At 53.9% G+C, this 19,643-nt stretch overlaps 1 protein-coding gene across 1 annotated transcript; it reads left to right on the top strand.

Annotated features, from left to right (window-relative positions):
- The first annotated feature begins 2,714 nt into the window (after positions 1 to 2,714).
- On the top strand, positions 2,715 to 18,589 carry ZER1 (zyg-11 related cell cycle regulator). Its single transcript, XM_081103930.1, has 15 exons — positions 2,715 to 2,924; positions 4,204 to 4,354; positions 4,571 to 5,007; positions 5,322 to 5,498; positions 6,522 to 6,636; positions 6,772 to 6,918; positions 7,201 to 7,374; positions 10,957 to 11,172; positions 11,846 to 11,887; positions 12,034 to 12,153; positions 13,017 to 13,132; positions 13,722 to 13,910; positions 14,765 to 14,862; positions 16,738 to 16,840; positions 18,284 to 18,589. Exons 1-15 carry the CDS (start codon positions 2,767 to 2,769, stop codon positions 18,339 to 18,341), a joined length of 2,301 nt encoding a protein of 766 aa, XP_080960056.1. The 5' UTR covers positions 2,715 to 2,766; the 3' UTR covers positions 18,342 to 18,589.
- Positions 18,590 to 19,643: the final 1,054 nt, after the last annotated feature.

The raw sequence follows: 19,643 nt of genomic DNA, 5'->3' as shown, positions 1-19,643 counted from the left end.
GAACTCAGAACTGGCCATTCCAAAGGACCCGGTGCTCCATGGCCATGCACTGGATTTCCTGAGCAGCCAGCTGAGTCGGATATGGACGCCAACACTCCAAGGAGCCGGGGCAATGCTGGGCCTTAAAGTCCAAAATCCTTCAAGAGATGATGTAGCGGAGTCCAAGAGACCAGGCTCAAATCCCAGTTTGGACCGAGTAGCTTCTCTCTGAGCTTGAGTTCCCTCATCTGTAAGATTACATCATATCCACTTTATATATATATATATATATATATATATTTATTGATTGATTTCAGAGAGGAAGGAAGAGAGAGAGAGATAGAAAGATCCATGATGAGAGAGAATCATGGATTGGCTGCCTCCTGCAAGTCCCCCACTGGGGATCAAGCCCACATCCTGGGCCTGTGCCCTTGACTGGAATCGAACCCAGGACCTTTCGGTTCGCAGGCCAGTGCTCTATCCACTGAGCCAAACCGGCCAGGGCTTAACCACCATTTGTTATACACTTAGTCGTGTCAAACCTGAAACTAAGCATTTTCCCGGTGTCTCATTTACTCCAGCATCCCTGTGAAGTGGGGGTTTTATCCCCCTTTTCTACAAATTGTGTATATATTATTGGAAATATCTTCTACTCCTGCTTGCCCTTTCTCTTCCTTTTTTTTTTTAAAAAAAAAATAATATTTTTATTGATTTCAGAGAGGAAGGGAGAGGGAGAGAGAGAGAGAAACATCAATGAGGAGAGAGAATCATTGATCAGCTGCCTCCTGCATTCCCCCCAGTGGGGACCGAACCCACAACCTGGGCATGTGCCCTTGACTGGAATCAAACCCGGGACCCTTTGGTCCATAGGCCGACGCTCTATCCACTGAGCCAGCTAGAACTCTCTCCCTTTTTTAAGAAAAAAATGCATTGATGGATTTGAGAGAGAGGAACCTTGATTTTGTTGTTCCGCTTATTTATGCGTTCATTGGTTGCTTCTTTACGTGCTCTGACCGGAGACCAAACCTGCAACCTTGGTGTATCAGGACATCGCTCTAACCAGCTGAGCTACTCTAAAGTCATGAAGGTACGCTCGTGTGTTTTCTTTTAGAAACCTTACATGTAGGTCTGAGGTCCGTCTCATATTAACGTTTGTGGATGAACGAACAGAAGCTTCTTCGGTGCAGATCAGCTTACCATTTTCCCCTTCTGAGTCCTGTTTAGGAAACCTTTACCTGCCTCAGTGTCATGAAGGTAGTAGGAGACTTCATTTTTTACATAACTCATTTATGGAGCCATATTTCTGTATCGTACAATTCACCTATTTCAAGTAGATAAGTCAGTGGTTTTTAGAATATTCACAGAATTGTGCAGTCCTCACCACAATCAATTTTAGAAAAATTTTCATCACCCCGAAAAAGAAAACCACAAACCCACCCACAGTCCCTCCACATTTCCCCCAACCTCCCGGCCCTAGGCAACCACTAACCTACCCCCGTCTCTGTAGGTTTCCCTGTTCTGGCTAGACGTTTTATAGAAATGGAATCACAGAATCGTATGTGTGCCTAGTGCCATTTGTGTGGTTTATTTCCTTAGTATAATGTTTTAAGGCCCAGTGTTGTATGTATCTGTACTTCACTCCTTTCACAGCTGAATTATAGTCCATTGTATGGACAGACCATTTTTGTTTGTCCACTCCTTAGTGGACAGACATTGTGTTGTTTCCACCTGGGGCTATTACGAATAATACCGCTGTGAATTTTAACGTACGGCTTTTGATGTGGACGCGTATTTTCACTTCCATTAGGAGGAGCCTGATTCTTCATCATATAGATTGAGATTCAGTGATAGCGTGTCTGTAAGGCCGCGGCACATACCAAGTGTTCCAACAGTGACAGCTAGAGACAGTTAGATTACACTGCGGGGCCTGGGCCAGGCAGCTCAGTTGGTTGGAGCATCATCCCCATGTGCCAGCCTTGCTGCTTCAATCCTTGGTCAGGGCACTTATAAGAATCAGCCAATGAATGCATAAATGGGTGGAGCTAAGAACTGATGTTTTTCTCTCTCTCTCCCCCTCCCTCCCTCCCTCCCTCCCTCCCACTCTCTCTGAAAAGCAATGGAAAAATATCCTCTGGTGGATTAACCAAAAGAAAGCCCCTGTTATCCACACCCAAACACTGGGTTCCCAACACACAGGTCTGTCCACAGACATTTGTGAAGGCAGAGAAACACTTGGAGCCCTGACCAGTTTGGCTCAGTGGATAGAGCGTCGGCCCAGGGACTGAAAGGTCCCAGGTTCGATTCCGGTCGAGGGCATGTACCTTGGTTGCAGGCACATAGCCAGTAGTGGGTGTTGCAGGAGGCAACTGATCGATGTGTCTCTCTTATCGATGTTTCTAGCTCTCTATCCCTCTCCCTTCCTCTCTGTAAAAAAAAAAAAAAAAAAAAAAAATCAATAAAATATATTTAAAAAAAAAAAAGAAACACATGGGCAAGGCCCCCTGCTCTTTGCAGGCCAAATCATACAACTCAGCAGAGAGGGGAAAGAGGAGGTCGGGAATCCTGGGCCTGGTCCGCTAAGCTGCCAATGTGAGTGTGGCATCTGGAGCCTCAGTTTCCCTACTCAGGAGTGGACCTAGGACAGCTGGGGGTTCTGGCCCTTGGGCTCACGTAGCTTATTTCCCATTCTCTAGGCTGTGGCTCTGCCAATGACCCTGTGAGTGTTGAGGAGTGACTGTTGTCCCTGGAGGCCCCTGTCCTGGAGTGGCCCACCTTCCTGCCCCCAGCATGGCGTCGGACACTCCCGAGTCCCTGACGGCCCTCTGCACCGACTTCTGCCTGCGCAACCTGGACGGCACCTTGGGCTACCTACTGGATAAGGGGTCTCCGAGGCTGCATCCAGACATCTTCCTGCCCAGCGAGATCTGTGACCGGCTTGTCAACGAGTGAGCAGGCCTGGAGCTGGGGCAGGGGCACAAGTCTTTAGATGAGCATGTGTGGAGAGATTAGGACCAGTGTGTGTGCACCATGTGGTAGTGTGACCATGGATGTGTGTGTGTGAGGGTGTGTGTGCATGCACAAGGGTGTCCATGGGTATAGAATACTGGTGTACCTCTGTAAAGTTATGTGTGTGTGTGTGGGTGTGTGAAGGAGTGTGCATGTGAAGGAATGGGTTGGTGTACACATGGGCTTCTGCAGCACAGGGAATGTCTGAGTGTGAAACTGTAGGTGTGCATTACACCTATGAGGGGGTACAGAAGCCGGCACATAAATGAAGTTGTTTGCTGTCCTGTGTGTGTGTGCACACCGGAGCCTGTGAACACGTGACTGTGTGAACATTCAGGTTTACACACCAGTGCCCAAATGGATCCATGACCAGGGATCGAATCGTTCAGAAAGCCTTGACGTGGCCCCTCCAGAGGACTCCCCGCTAGTGGAGGCTCCTAGAAGCATGGCATGTGTTCACTGACCTCTGGGGTGTCGAGATGCCCAGAAGGGAACCTGCTAGACCAGACAGTTGCATATACAGTGGGAACCTGTGTGTGAGCTGAGGACGGAACCCAACTTGTAGTAATGTTCTGAGCCCTTAATGTGGGCCAGGCAGCTCTGGGTGGAGCACTTTGTAGGCCAGAGTTATGGCCATTTCACAGAGGAAGAAACCAAAGCCCGAAGTTCAGTTACTGAGTGAAGTTGTCCAGGTAGTGACTAGCCAAGCAGGATTTAGCTTCCACAGTGTTTGACTACAAAGCCTTTCCCACCAAGACCAGGATTCTTGCATAAGCTGGTATCTCTCAGGGTTTACTGAGGGCTTGCCTGTACCCACCTGGGAACTCCATGCCCCTAGACTTAATTCCTGTGGGAAAGGGTCCTGGGAGGGGCTGGTCAGGGAGCCAGAAGCTGGCTTAGAGAAGAGGTGTGTGGGCAGTATGTTTGCTCTAGAAGTGTCTATGGTTTGGGGGGAAGAGCTTGGGATTTTCTATTGATAAGAGGCCCCTTCATCACCTTTGGACTCCTGGTTCCTGGAAGGGGGTGGGGGCACAGATCAGGGTATCTCACCTGTAGGGTAGTCAGACCCAACCAGATACTATGAAGAAGAGGAGGAGGAGAAGGAGGAGACAGAGGTTTCTGCTGGGGTGATCAGAGAAGGCCTCAGGGAGGAGAGGGCTTACGCTGAGCCTTGCAGGGGACGATGCCCCTCCCCTGAGCCAGGCTTCTCCCTCCCAGGTACGTGGAACTGGTCAACGCTGCCTGCAACTTTGAGCCACACGAGAGCTTCTTCAGCCTCTTCTCAGATCCTCGTAGCACCCGCCTCACCCGCATCCACCTCCGCGAGGACCTGGTGCAAGACCAGGACCTGGAAGCCATTCGCAAGCAGGTAAGACCTGCCTTGCCGGGCACGAGATGGGCATGGGAGGCGGCCCGAGACAGTCAAACAGTGAGTCGGGCAGGGCCGATCACCTCCAGGACAAGCATCCCAAGGCCCTTCCAGCGCTCTTTCCCACTGGACAGACCCCTCCACGGCCCCCTTAGCCCAGGGCCAGCCTAGGGCAGGGGCTGGGCAAGGTGATAACGGAGCTGTCCCTCCTCCCAGGACCTGGTGGAGCTGAACCTGACCAACTGCGAGAAGCTGTCGGCCAAGAGCCTGCAGACGCTGCGGAGCTTTAGCCACACCCTGGTGTCCTTGAGCCTCTTCGGCTGCGCCAACATTTTCTACGAGGAGGAGAACCCCGGGGGCTGTGAGGACGAGTGCCTCGTCAACCCCACCTGCCAGGTGCTGGTTAAGGACTTCACCTTCGAGGGCTTTAGCCGCCTTCGCTGCCTCAACTTGGGCCGCATGATTGATGGGGTCCCCGTGGAGTCCCTGCTGCGGCCCCTCAGTGCGCTGGCTGCCTTGGACCTCTCAGGCATTCAGACCAGCGACGCGGCCTTCCTGACCCAGTGGAAGGATAGCCTGGTGTCCCTCGTGCTCTACAACATGGACCTGTCGGACGACCACATTCGTGTTATCGTCCAGCTGCATAAGCTGCGGTGAGCAGCCCGCCCACAGCTCGCTGGGGTGGGGGTGCGGTGCGGGCGGTTCGTGTTGTCCGTCCCAGAAGGGTCATGAGCCCTGGCCAGGCAGAAGGTGGGCATGGAAGAGACGTCCCCTTCCTTTAACCCCAGGTGGCAGCTGGATCAGGGTTGTTTAGGGCCCCCAGGTCCCAGTAGGATTTTTCCCAGAATGCCCTGCAGCAGTGTGGTAGGGTGCGGCCCTGCCCTGCTGTGGACTGAAGCAGCAGGGTCTACGAGACAGTCCCAACCTGTGTCCAGCTCCTGATCTGTGCCCCTCCCCCAATCTCCAGACACTTGGACATCTCCCGAGACCGCCTCTCCAGCTACTACAAGTTCAAGCTGACTCGCAAGGTGCTGAGCCTCTTTGTGCAGAAGCTGGGGAACCTCATGTCCCTGGACATCTCTGGGCACATGATCCTGGAGAACTGCAGCATCTCCAAGATGGATGAGGAGGCCGGGCAGACCAGGTGGGCCCACCGCCACGGTGGCCGCGGTACCAGTCCACAAGCATTTCCCAAACGCCCTCTGCCAGTGCTGTTCTGGGTGCTGGAGATAAAGGAGCGAATGAGGCCCTGCCCTCTCCAGTCTGTGTGACAAGCCATTATCAGGACTGGCAAGGGAGGCCGGGCTACCCTGAGGACCAGGCGCGAGGGACGAGGAGGAATGGCATCCAAGCTGTTTTGAAAGTTCATTCTGAGTTCAGAGGCAGGGTGTCCTAGCAGAGGGAAGGGCACGTGCGAAGGCTAGAAGGGGCAAGCGCCAGGGGTGAATGGGAAATTGTCCGCTCAGGGGTCCTCAAACTTTTTAAACAGGGCCAGTTCACTGTCCCTCAGACCGTTGGAGGGCCGGACTATAGTTTAAAAAAAAACTATGAACAAATTCCTATGCACACTGCACATATCTTATTTTGAAGTAAAAAAACAAAACAGGAACAAATACAATATTTGTATTTGCATGTGGCCCGCGGGCCATAGTTTGAGGACCCCTGGCTCAGACTGTCCAGAGACAGGGCAGCGGTGTTCAGGCGAGGCTGGCGGTACCGGCCATGTGGTAGGTGCTGCGGCAGATAGGCTGGTTCCTGGGTTGGTGGGTCAAGAGATCGGATTCAAACCCTCCCAGCGGTAATTGGCCTCAGGCCCTATCTGTCCCCAACCACACTTTAGTGGGTTTGCTTGTTGGGCCGGTCCCTTCATGATGGTTGGTGGAACCTAAAGGTGACCCGTCCTCACTAGAATGGCAGATAGTATTTTCCAAAGGTGACTACAGCCACACCTCCCATCCCACATGCCCTTCTGCAGTGTGACCTTGCTACCCTGCCATCAGGAGGTAGGGTCCATGTCCCCTGCCCTTAAAAAGAAAAAAGCTGAGCTGGAGAGTCTAGGAGAGGGTCCCTAATAAATCCCCAAGCCCCCCAGGGAGCAGCCCACCTTCCTGCTGAACCTGGGGCAGCCCCAGGCCTCGGGCCACTGACCCCAGCACCTCTTCCCCAGCACCGAGCCTTCCAAGAGCAGCATCATGCCTTTCCGGGCTCTGAAGAGGCCGCTGCAGTTCCTGGGGCTCTTCGAGACCTCCCTGTGCCGCCTCACGCACATTCCGGCCTACAAGGTGCGGGGTTGGGGAGGGAGGAGCAGGGAGCCCTGGAAGGAGGGAGGGGTGGGCTGGGGGGCCCCCCATGTCTGCCCTGGGCTAGAGGCGGAGCCGAGACCTTTTCCCAGAGGCCTGAGCGTGCGTCCTCCCCAGGTGAGTGGCGACAAGAACGAGGAGCAGGTGCTGAACGCCATCGAGGCCTACACGGAGCACCGGCCCGAGGTCACCTCCCGGGCCATCAATTTGCTCTTTGACATCGCGCGCATCGAGCGTTGCAACCAGCTCCTGCGGGCTCTGAAGGTCAGCCCCACCCCAGAAGCAGTGTCCCCACCTGGAGGATCCTGGCCTCGGCCGAGCCGTGTGCCAGGGCCCCTGTCCCTCCTCTGCGTCACCTCATCCCCAGCCCACCCCGCAGTGCCTCACCTGCCCCAGCACTGGCCTTGTCCCAGGACCATGGCCCGGCCCTGCCTTCTGCTCCCCAGCCTTGGACCTGTGACAGCCCCTCGAAGAGCCCTAGGCCTGTCCCTGCACAACGTCCACAGGACTTGCCAACCTGGGCCCCATACCCTGTCTTCCATACAGCTGGTCATCACAGCCCTCAAGTGCCACAAGTATGACAAGAATATTCAAGTGACAGGCAGCGCCGCCCTCTTCTACCTGACCAACTCCGAGTACCGCTCCGAGCAGAGCGTCAAGCTGCGCCGCCAGGTCATCCAGGTGGTGCTCAATGGCATGGAATCCTACCAGGAGGTGACGGTGAGCCCCCTGCCGCGGTCCTGCATGCTCTCCCCAGCCCCCTTCCCTGCTCCCCCTGTGGCCCAGCCTCCCAGCCTGCTCGTAGATCCCTCCGATGCCATGCTTGCTCCCACCCTTTCTCGCCTGGCTCTGCACTGCCCTTGTCCCCACACCCCTTCCCTACAGCATCACCCCCAGACTCTGGGACCTGGCGTCCAAGGCCCACTAACCATCCCCACGCAACTGCCACCCTCCCCCCAGGGCCCTGCTCATACTGACTCCTCCGCCCTCTGCCCAGTCACATTCTGCTGGGGGCTATTTTTTCAGTAACTGCTTTTCTTATAAAAGTAATAAAGATTTTTATTGTAGAAAAGTTGTAATTATGGATAGAAAACCCCCCCGCCCAGAGCTAGCCCTGTTCGCACTGCTGCCGCCGCTCTGGGTTGCAGCCTGTGAGTCTTTATCGAGTGAAGGCGCTCACTCTGCATGACGCTGTGCAACGCCGTGGTTTCTGTTGCAGCCGTCTCGTGGACGTGGACCTCTCCCATACCAACAAAATTTTTAAAATAATGTTTGTTTTCTGATTATAAAAGCAAGACACTGAATGCTTAGAAAACAAATTCAAGTAAAAAGAAAGTGTAATACCTAGAAAGTCAAAGTTGTTCACAACCCCAGCTCTCCTCCCCAGACAGCTGGATCTAGCGGTGTGTTTTCATAATCATTGTCGGCCTAGTGTCAGCGTCCTCAGCCAAGGAGAGGCTGCCACGGTGCTGCCTGACCACTCAGAGGCAGTGGCCAGCCCCATCCCCCGCGGGACCAGAGGGGGCGCCCCTGAGGGCGGAACATTGAGGTTGCTGTGTTATTGCTACTTCAGTGAGGCTCTGCTGGCCCTGCTTAGCTGCCTCCCCGTGTGCTGCGTGTCCAGAAGTGGAATTGTGGGCTGTGGGGATGGGCGTTCTGAAAGCATTGGGTTCTCAAATTGCCCTCCAGAAAGGCTGTGGTGGGATGCGGCCCCTGCAGGGTTGGGAAGGCCCGCTTTCCCACAGCCTCCAGCTCCAGGGCAACTGTTGTTTCCACATGGAGACCAATTTTATAATCAAGTAAAAGGGGCATCTTTTTTTAATGAAAAATATTGCTACTTGAAGACTCTCAAATGAATGAATAAACTCTACCAAAGAAATGGAAATTAAAATAACAAGATACCACATTTCATCTCAATGTTGATGAAACCAGACATTGACAACAGTGAGGGGACGAGCACTCTCGCACTTCCCACGGTGAGCTATGAATGGAGCAGCTCTTTAGAAGGCAGCTGTCAGGACCTGCCCAAACTAAACGTGCACTTCTCTGTGGGCCTAGGTGTCCCACAGTTGGAAATCTTAGAGGGAAGGATATGCATACATCCACCTTTTTTTTTTTTTTTTTTTTGAGAGAGAAACATCAATTTGTTTTTCCACCTATTTATGCATTCATTGGCTGCTTCTTGTATGTGCCCTGACCAGGGATCAAACCCACAACCTTGGTGTATCAGGATGATGCTCTGACCAACTGAGTTACCAGCCAGAGCCTATATCCACACTTTTTGATTAAGTAAAGGTCAGTGGAAACTAAAATGTTTTAGTATTAGAGGTCTGGAAAAGTTAACGCACGACCCCCCCCAGTGGGATATTATGATAAATCTGCACCTCCTAACATGGAAGGTGCCCCCTGCATATTGATAAGTGAGGAGAAGTTGGGGACAAATATGTATAATGTCTTTTTTTTTTAATCACTTTTTAAAAAAATATATATTTTATTGATTTTTTACAGAGAGGAAGGGAGAGAGAGAGAGTTAGAAACATCGATGAGAGAGAAACATCAATCAGCTGCCTCCTGCACGCCTCCTACTGCAACCAAGGTACATGCCCTTGACCGGAATCGAACCTGGGACCCTTCAGTCCGCAGGCTGACGCTCTATCCACTGAGCCAAACCAGTTAGGGCAATAATGTCTTTTCTTGCCTTTCCTCTCCCCCAAATATATATTTGTATTTATATAGTAGAAAAAAATCTAGAATGTACACCAAACTTTTTTTCTTAATATATTTTTATTGATTTCAGAGAGGAAGGGAGAGAGAGAGATAGAAACATCAGTGATGAGAGAGAATCATTGATCAGCTGCCCCCTGCACACCCCACACTGGGATCAAGCCTGCAACCTGGGCATGTGTCCTGGCTGGGAATCAAACTGTGACCTCCTGGTTCATAGGTTGATGCTCAACCACTGAACCACCGGCTGGGCTAAACACCTTCAATTTTAAGAACTGTGTGCTCCCTCTTGGTCCAGAGATCCCGCGTATAGCCAGCAAGAATGGCCTTGGACCACAGCCTTCCAGACACAGGTGTCATTTTACAACTCCTGTTCCCCACAGGCCCCCAGGCTCCCACATGGCAGAAAGAGGAAGGCCTGTGCACCCCACTTTTAACAGTGATAACTCTGGGAAATGAAGTGGGGGACTAACTGCTCAGATAGTATTATTTGAACTTTTTTCAGTAAGTATTGCTTTTATAACTTAAAATAAATTTTTTCTCAAATTAAAATATATATGTATATTGTGCGGGGGAGACCAAGAGTTTTAACCACGGGTGATATATTTTCATTTTCATAATTAATAAAGTATGGTGAACTTCCAGTATCTAATGAGAAAAAATTAAGAAAATTAAATCACAAAGAAAATGTGCTGAGAACACTATAAATAAAGCCTGTAGACAACGCAGAGAAATTGAGGCTGTGGAGCCTCCAGAGCTCTCCTAACTGCTGGTCAGAGTGTAAACTGGTACAGCCACTTGGAAAACAGTCTGGTGTCACCCGGTAAAGACACCCACACCTTGTGACCCAGAAGCGTCACCCCACATGTGTGTGCCCTCATGGGGCCCATGTGCATGGACACCCAGATGCATGTACAAGATATGTTTGAAGTAGTCAAAACATTGAAGTCCACCAGCAGTGGAGTGGATGAGTACATTGGAATACTATACTGCAAAGAAAAAGGAATGCATTTCAGCTACTTAAAACAACATGCTTGATCTTGCAAACCTGCGGTTGAACTAAAAGAAGCAAGATGCTAGAAAATCTATACTAATAAAAGTGTATTATGCTAATTAGACCGGACAGCTGAACGACCTTCCGGATGAAGCCATGGCTGGAGAGCTGAGCCCCTTGCACGAATTTTGTGCATCAGGCCTCTAGTCTTTCAAATAAAAAAGCAGGGGTTGTGGGCATCTGTAGTGGGGAGAGGAACTTATGATCAGAAAGGGACATGGGGGCTTCTGGGTGCTGGCAGGGTTCTGTTTCTTGACCCAGGTGGTGGCTGCATTGTTGTTGAAATGCTTGTCTGCTTTATAATTATTTGTAAAACTACATTTGTTATTTTATACACGCTTCTCTATGAATATTATATTTCACAATTTTTAAAAACGTGTTTTAGGGAAGCCTTGTAGTCTCCTCCTCCAGAAAGCCTTCCTGGACCACCACAGCTCTGGATGATCCCTCACCTCTAGAGAGGCCCCCGGTTCACCTCGAGAGTCCGCCCCTGACTGTGTGCCCCTTGTCTCTGCCCGGCCCAGGTCCAGCGGAACTGCTGCCTGACCCTCTGCAACTTCAGCATCCCCGAGGAGCTGGAGTTCCAGTACCGCCGGGTCAACGAGCTCCTGCTCAGCATCCTCAACCCCACTCGCCAGGACGAGTCGATCCAGCGCATCGCCGTGCACCTGTGCAACGCCCTGGTCTGCCAGGTGGACAACGACCACAAGGAGGCCGTGGGCAAGATGGGCTTCGTGGTGGTGCGTGCAGGCGGGCGTCCCCACCCCCTCACTCCTCATCCGTAGCCCCACTGCCGCATGAATCAGGCTAGGCCACAGGAGGAGTTTCCTATCAGTGCGTGTTGCTTACAGCCCCCATAGATGTCCTCCCCCTCGAACATCCTGTCATCCCCCCTTAGCCCCTCTCCTCGCCCATGGGTCACACTGTGCAAGTCATTCCTGCCGCCTCAGACCGGGTGCCTTGATGTGTCTTCCCAGCTGCAAGTGAGCTCGGTGGGGAAGCCGCCGTGCTCGCTCCTCCCACCGTTACGTCCCAGCACTTTCTAGCATAAGGCCCAGTGCCCAGTAGGGAGAGAACAGCTCCTTGCTGAAGGAAGGAAGGGAAGGATGGGGAAGGAACTTCATCCAGTCTCTCATATTCTCACCGGGGAGGCTGAATTCCCCAGAGGGGGAGGGCCGTGCCCAAAGCCACTCGGGGAGTCAGGGTTGAGCCAGGACGAGCACCCAGGCCTCCTGATGCCAAGGACCAAGTCTGTGGGTTGCACTGCTTCCCACAGCCTCCCAGCAGACGGGCAGGTTTGGTCCTGTCAGGGTGTATTGGCCAGGAGTAGAAGTGCTGTCGCTCCTGGGGGTGGCCGAGGGACACGGGAGCGCTTAAGGCCTGGCCCCTGCAAGTTCTCTTCTCTGCCCACAGACCATGCTGAAGCTCATTCAGAAGAAGCTGCTCGACAAGATAGTAAGTGGAGTCTTCCTGGAGCCCCTCATGGGACTGGTCTGCCCCGGGGGTGCCCATGTTTTGTCAGGGGAGCCCTCCCTGGGTGCCAGGAGCCGCCCGTCCCGGCGAGCTGTGCTGAGCCCCCTCTCCCGCCCGCCCGCCCGCAGTGTGACCAGGTCATGGAGTTCTCCTGGAGCGCGCTCTGGAACATCACGGACGAGACGCCCGACAACTGCGAGATGTTCCTCAACTGCAGCGGCATGAAGCTCTTCCTGGACTGCCTGAAGGTGGTGTCCCCGCCCCCGGGGGTTCCCACCGGAGGCCAGCAGGGGCCACTCACAGGCCCACCAGCCCAGGGTTTGCTGCAAACAAGCTCCAGAGGCCTTCCCTGCCCCAGCGGCCTGGCTGGGCCCCGGTTACAGCCCTCCCTCCACGGGAAACCGCCCGCCCTCCTCAGCGCCTCCTCAGGCCGCCCTGTCTGGCCGGGGCCCATCGGGACGTCAGCTGGACAGAGTTCTGTCCAGTAGAATGGTCTGTTCATCCTGAAACACATCCTTTGTCTTCTTACTCGACTTTCTAAGGGGATTCCATTCAACTAGTATTTTTTTAATTTTTATTTTTTGTTATCCTCACATGAGGATATTTTTGTCCATTGTTTTTCAGAGAGAGTGGAAGGAAGGGGGGGAGAGAAAAACATCCATGTGAGAGAGACACATCGACTGGTTGCCTCATGCACGTGCCCCAACAAGGGGTGGGGAGTAAACTGCAACCCAGGTACATGCCCTTGACTGGGAATCGAATCAGAGACCCTTCGGTGCGCAGGGCAATGCTCTAACCATTGAGCACACTGACCAGAACGAAACTGATATTTTGAGCTTTGATGAACATAACCATGTTTGTCCCATTCACAATGTTAGGTCCCATCTCCACTCTGCCTTTGATTTTTGTGGCAAGGAGCCCCCACCATTTTAACCCCTCGTTGTGTGTACCCAGCACTGCCCTGGGAGCACCAGAAGGCAGGAGGGCAGCATATTGCACCCCCTCTTTGTCTATCGGAATGGCCAGACAGACGCTCATAAAGCGTCTAAGTTAAGCATACCAGACTGATTAAGTACTAATTGATGTGGCCCGATGGCTCTCATTTGGCCAGGAATTCCCCGAGAAGCAGGAACTACATCGGAACATGCTGGGACTCCTGGGAAATGTAGCAGAGGTGAGGGAGCTGCGGCCCCAGCTAATGACTTCCCAGTTCATCAGTGTCTTCAGGTTGGTGCTTCTCTCCTTTGCCTTTTTGCCTTGGCTGCCAGGATGCTCAGAGTTCTAGTCTGTGCTTAGTAGCAGCAATTGCTCTTAGCCTAGGTTTTTGTTATAAATATTACCTTCCCTCTATAGCAGTGATGGCGAACCTTTTGAGCTTGGCGTGCCAGCATTTTGAAAAACCCTAACTTAACTCTGGTGCCGTGTCACATACAGAAATTTTTTGATCTTTGCAACCATAGTAAAACAAAACTTATATTTTTGATATTTATTTTATATATTTAAATGCCATTTAACAAAGAAAAATCAACCAAAAAAATGAGTTCACGTGTCACCTCTGACACGCATGTCATAGGTTCGCCATCACTGCTCTATTGTATGGTTTCTTATTCTTTGAGCTCTCCAGAAATGGTCCTCTAGTGGCTAATCTTACGTTAGCGCCCTCAGATCCCTTTTACAAGTCCTCTGGGTATGGACAGTAAGTGACAAAAAAATCAGTAGTTCCTCTGGCAGATGGTTTATAAGTTGGGCTCCAGCAGCTGGTATCTGCAGAGGGACTTAGGGGGAATTGGACTCCATTTCTCTCCCTTCTTGGCAGCAATCTGCTGGAGAGCAAGGCCGATGGGATTGAGGTTTCCTACAATGCCTGCGGCGTCCTGTCCCACATCATGTTTGATGGGCCCGAGGCCTGGGGCATCTGCGAACCCCAGCGGGAGGAGGTGGAGGAGCGCATGTGGGCGGCCATCCAGAGCTGGGATATCAACTCCCGGAGAAATATCAATTACAGGTGCGGAGTGGGGTGCAGGGACGGGGGGCGGTGCTGGGACAGGACGCTCTTTCCCTGCACGGTCTGCTCGGAGCCCCGGGCCTGTCTTCTAGTCCTCTGTCGGGTCTTACTGAGGCAGAGAGCAGAGGGCACATGTCCCGGCTCTGCAGCTCTGGGTTCGTGTCTCCCTTCCCACCCCTGTTCCGTGCAGATTTCATTCCTTTCAGCGCAGCTGGCGTCAAGGCGCGCTCTCTGTGGCTCCGTTTCCAGCCTCAGGTCGGGGTCTCCCTCGTCGTGTTATGACTGGGTCTCTTTCTTTTTTCTTTCTGTTGGTGGGGATGACTGGGTCACTATGGGCGGCTGACCCATCTGATGGGCACTGAAGTTGAAACCCATATTGGGAGGAAGGGGCTCACGCTGTGGCTTTGGTGACGCCCCAGTTATGGCGTCCCCAGGAGAGATGAGTGGATCACTGCCCCAGGGGGTTTGCAAATACGTTTTGGGGGCTTTTGGACATGAGTGCTGATGGCCCAGGGAAGGTCATGGTCAGCAGTGCGGTCACACCTTCAGCCTCCCAGGGCACAGCCCCACTCCCGCCCCCCGTAGGCTGGGCCACTCCTTGCTGAGGCCCCCATTTCTGCACCACCTCGTCAGTGTCCCTCTCACCTCCCTCATGTGTCCGGGCCCTTGACCTCTCGCACTGCACAAGGGAGCGGCCTTGCGGAGCTGCAGTGGGCTGAAGGCCAGATGCCCGCATCCCCTGCGCCCTGCTCAGGCCTGCTCAGTTTGTCTACAGGACCCCGCAGGGAGGAGAAATGTCAGGATGCACTCCCTCAGCCCCGGCACCAGAGTGACCTTGATTTCTCTTCCCACAGGTCGTTTGAGCCAATTCTTCGCCTCCTTCCCCAGGGCATTTCCCCCGTCAGCCAGCATTGGGCCACCTGGGCCCTGTACAACCTTGTGTCTGTCTACCGTGAGTACCCACTGGCCTTGGTCAGAGCCAGGGACACCCCGACTGAGGGCAGCCTTGCCCTCCGGAAGCGTATAACCCAGCCTTGCCCTCCGGAAGCGTATAACCCAGCCTTGCCCTCCGGAAGCTTATAACCCAGCCTTGCCCTCCGGAAGCTTATAACCCAGCCTTGCCCTCCGGAAGCTTATAACCCAGCCTTGCCCTCCGGAAGCTTATAACCCAGCCTTGCCCTCCGGAAGCTTATAACCCAGCCTTGCCCTCCGGAAGCTTATAACCCAGCCTTGCCCTCCGGAAGCGTATAACCCAGCCTTGCCCTCCGGAAGTGTATAACCCAGCCTTGCCCTCCTGAGAGCTAAAATCAGTGTCTGTGCCTCGGAGCACAGCCCTTGCTCTCCAGCATTTGTGGGGCGCACAGCATAGTGGCTGGCCTGGCCCCATCACCAGAACAGGCCTGGCAGGCGAGATGGCCACCCAGAGTTCCCAGACAGCTCTCGTAACGTCTCCTGCTTCCATGTGAATGAACAGACAGAAATCTCCACGCCCTCGGGAAGGCAGAGGGAGACCCACCCACACAAAGAATCTGAGAGAACGGGAGAGAACCTTAGAAGAGCTCTAACTCGCTTCCTCAGAGAGCCCCAGCCTCCTCCCGTAGGAGAGCCTGAGCTGCCCTCGGCTCGGCGACTTTGGGGGACGTGAGAAAGAGGGTGCCTCGCTAAGACTTAGATGGCAGACCAGGCGTGACCCCGAGTTCCCTCCCTCACTGCTGTGTGACCTGATGCGGGTTCTTTAACCTCCTCTGTGAAATGGGGATAATGATGTCACCTACCTCATAAGATGGATCTGAAAAGAGAACCAGCAGAAAGTGCTGAGCCCGGGGCCTGCACACTGCTCAGTCCTGTTAACCTGCAGAGCAGATATGCATTCGGGCTCGGGGGGCAGACAACCCGGGTTTGAAAACTGGCTCTACCACTTGCTGTGTTACTTTAAGCAGGTTTCTCGACCTCTGTGCCTTAACTGTCTCATCTTTAAGGTGGGATAATAATAATAGCACTTACCTCATAGGACTGCTGTGAAAAAAGGCATGTTAAAGCACTTAGAACATACCGGCTGTTCAATAAACAGTAGTCTCTTTTATTATTCTCTGAGGTTAGTCTAACTAAAAAGTAGCACCTTACCTCAAAGAGGCAGCGAAGCAGAGGAAAGAGCCCTGAGCTGGGACTCCCTCGGACAAGCTCTGGAGTGACTGTGGGTGAATTACGTCATCTCTCTGAACCCCAGTTCTTTCATTTGTAAGATGGAGACAGTAAAGATAGTTCCTGCCACACAGAGCTGCTGCGGGCCCATTGCAACGCCGCGTTCTCCATGGACACCAGGCACTCGAATGCTCCTGGTTGGAGGGAACCATGAACCCCCACTGGAACGGCACGGTGTTCCGCCCTGGCTGACCACCAGCGTCACCTGGTGGTATTTTGTTATAAACACACAAATAACGGTTCCTGGATCTGTTGAATCAGAATACCCAGGGCAAAGCTTAGGAATCTATATTTTTACAAAACTTCCCAGAGAACAGAAGCCCCCAGTTCAGGTGATAGTTTCCATAGAGAGAGTGGGGGGGAGGGGGAATGCTGCTGCGTACCAGAGTTGGGAGGAGCTTTTCCAAGGATTCACCCCTTGCTCCCCCCCCCCCCCCCCCCCCGTGTCAACTCGGGCTGGGCAGACATGGCTCTTCCCAGATTAGAGCAGGGCCCTCACGCAGGCCTGCGCCTTCGTCCCACCGCTCTGAGAGGGCAGGCCTCACAGCAAGGGAGGGTTTTCTGGGCCACAAGCTGAGCGAAGACCCACCCTGATCCCCTGCTGTCTGCCCCTACCTACCCACAGCGGATAAGTACTGCCCCCTGCTGATCAAAGAAGGTGGGATGCCCCTTCTGAAGGACATGATAAAGATGGCCACGGCGCGGCAGGAAACCAAGGAGATGGCCCGGTAAGAGACAGGCAGTGTTTCTGCTGGAGCCTTGATTTGGGGGCTGAGGGACACTGCGGGCGGTCAGGACATCAGGTGAGTGTGGAGGTGGACAGCATATTGATGTCCAGCTGGGGCCTCCCTGAGTGTCGTTTCAGCCACAGTGTGGCCATCCACAAGTCAAATCAGAATCTTTCATTATTTCTGGCTAAAAACATTCCAGCGGAAGGGAGGACGCGGTGTGGTGCCGTACACGCTAGAGCTGAGGCGGGGCCGAGCGAACGTTTCTGAGGGCGAGGTCCCTCAGAGCGTCAGGCCCTGCGCTGCGGTAGGGTTTTCACTGGAGTCTAAGACGTCACTGGGCTGACCTCACAGTGAGCCTTGCTTTCTCTAGGATCCATTCTAGGAGGGAGCGGCTTAAGTTTACCCCAGTTCCTGACACGGTGCAGAATAGAGGGTCGTGGAGAGGGGCCTGGAGCTCTGAGTCTCCCAAGACATGACTGGGCTGGGAGTGTTGGCTGTTTCTGCAGTTCTTTTTGGCAAAAGGCACAGCTTAAACATTAATTGACAGATTTATCTGAGTTTAAGAAGAGCAAAATGATGGCTCTCACATTTAATCTCCCTAAAGAATCATCTGGAAAGACTGTTTGCGATGTACAGGCCCCAACCTGGATGTTCTCCCCCAGTGGGTGTGGGAGGTGGGCCTGGGGACATTCGCTGTCAGCGGGGTCCCAGGAGGTTTGGGAAGCACTGGGCCTCTCCGTAAGACCCGAGGGTGTGCCTGAGCTGGCCTGTGTGACAGCAGCTGTGACTGGCACGGAAAGGGCGCTTAGGAGCAGTCACTCCGCCTCGTCCGGCTCCTGCCCACGCCAGGCATCCCTTACTTCCTAAAACACTTCAGGACGCCCCTTAGCACTTAGAGGCTGCAGTGAACAGCACCGCCACCCACCCACCCATGGGAAGGCCATCGGGGTCCGGGTGACACCTGAGAGTGGTGGGGCAGCAGATCCCAGGGGCCAGAACGGAGTGGGTGAAGGACTCGAGGTCAGCACGAATGGCTGTTCCCAGATGCTGCAGGAAGTCGGCCCTGGGAGTCTGGTGTGCAGTCTGGGGGCCATCAGTAGACTTCGGGGGAGAAAAGGCCTGTGTGCAGGGAAAAGTGAAGAAGAAAGACAGGCTGAAGAAAGGATGGGGGGTTTGGAGGTCAGGCTTGAGCTGACTCAGGGGAGTCCCTGAGGCCGAGAGGGGGCAGGACACGGAGGAAGGCAGGGAAGACAGGGTCCTGATGGCCACAGGTACCGTTTCCTGGGTGCTCTGCACAGGCCGGCCGCTCTGCCAGCCACACACCATCTCAGTCAGCATCATTGGTAACATTTGCTAACAAATTCAGCGGCCTGGTCAGCGGGGAGGGACATGGCCCAGCCGACCCCAGCCCGCCTTCCAATGCTCTCCCGTTGTCTCCAGAAAGGTGATCGAGCACTGCGGTAACTTTAAGGAGGAGAACATGGACACGTCCAGATAGAGGCCTTGTCCCATGGCCGCCACTGCTCTGGACACAGGCCGGCCGGCAGCACTCAACAGCCCCGCCGGCAGACCCCCCCGGGAGCCTCCCACTGGATGAAGGGACACGAGGACTTTTGCACAACTGACGCTTTTCCTTAACATTAGTGAGATATATATATTATATATATATATTATTTTTTTTTGTTAGGAAGTGTGAAGTTTTGTGTATATGATTTCTGTACAAAAACAAAAGAAACACTCCCTGAGTCCTTGCAGCTTCCTTGGCCATTCTCAAGCCCTAACTCAGCCTTCATCGCTGCCACACTCCCTCCCCCCAACTAAATGCCTCTAACGTTGCGAGTGTCCGGTTCCCCAGTTATCTCAGACCCTGGCCTGGCTTCCTCTCCGGGGAGGCAGCAGGCGTTTAACCCTCCAGCACCTAGCCCACCCAGCAGGGCCTGAGAACCGCGTCTGGGTTCCTGCGGGCAGCTGATGGAGTTTAGGGATTAAAACCAACCCCATTGAGTCTCCTGAATGCCTTGGTGCTCCCAGCTGTGGGCCATCTGGGGCAAAGAAGTGAGCTGTGCCTCGGCCTACGCCCAGGCAGTCCCGGCCTTAGAGGCCCCTCCAGAAGCGGGGCTCCCAGTGGCCCTGCTGCTCTCTGGCCAGGCCTGCCTGAGGCCAAGCTGCTATGGAGGCTGCTTGTCTCCCACCGGGTCCCAGGCAGTTGAAGGCCCCAGTCCAGGGCTGGTCCACTGCCCACTCTGCCAAACAAATCCAGAACCTGCCCCCGGCCTGGGAGCCAGCACCTTCTGGGACCAGGGGCTCGTTACTCTCTGGCCCTTCATCTGCCCACAGCACCCAAGGTGCCCAGGCACCCCACCAGCAGAACTGAGCCTGCCTCATTCGCCCTGCCTGCCCACTGCGCACAGGACCCACTCCTCTCAGGCAGGCGCTCCCGCCCCCCCCTGCCCCTCCCCCGCAGCAGCAGGCAGATGCCTCCGGACCAGCACGCGGCACAGCCCACAGTGGAGACCCTCCTGTGCTGCCCTGCGGCTTTACCTTGGAAAACTCTGGGCTGAGTTCCAGAGAAGTGTGAGCCCCAAATGTATCCGAATATCTTATGCTCCCCCAACATAACTCCGAACTGCTTCTCTCGTGGGGTGGGGTGAGGAGGCCCTTCCAGAACCAGGGGCCTAGAGCAGGGCTGACTGCAGGCAGTCCTGGGGCGTGGCTTTTCTTCCCTCCTGGCCCAGGCCTGTTGCTGGATTCTCCTAGCACTTCTGCGAGGAGCAGCCCCTCGGAGAGGCACCTGGCCTTT

This window comes from Myotis nattereri (genome assembly GCF_964212035.1).
Source record: "Myotis nattereri genome assembly, chromosome: 12".
In the NCBI taxonomy this organism is placed as follows: Eukaryota; Metazoa; Chordata; class Mammalia; order Chiroptera; family Vespertilionidae; genus Myotis; species Myotis nattereri.
This window is presented reverse-complemented; position numbering and strand designations above follow the sequence as displayed.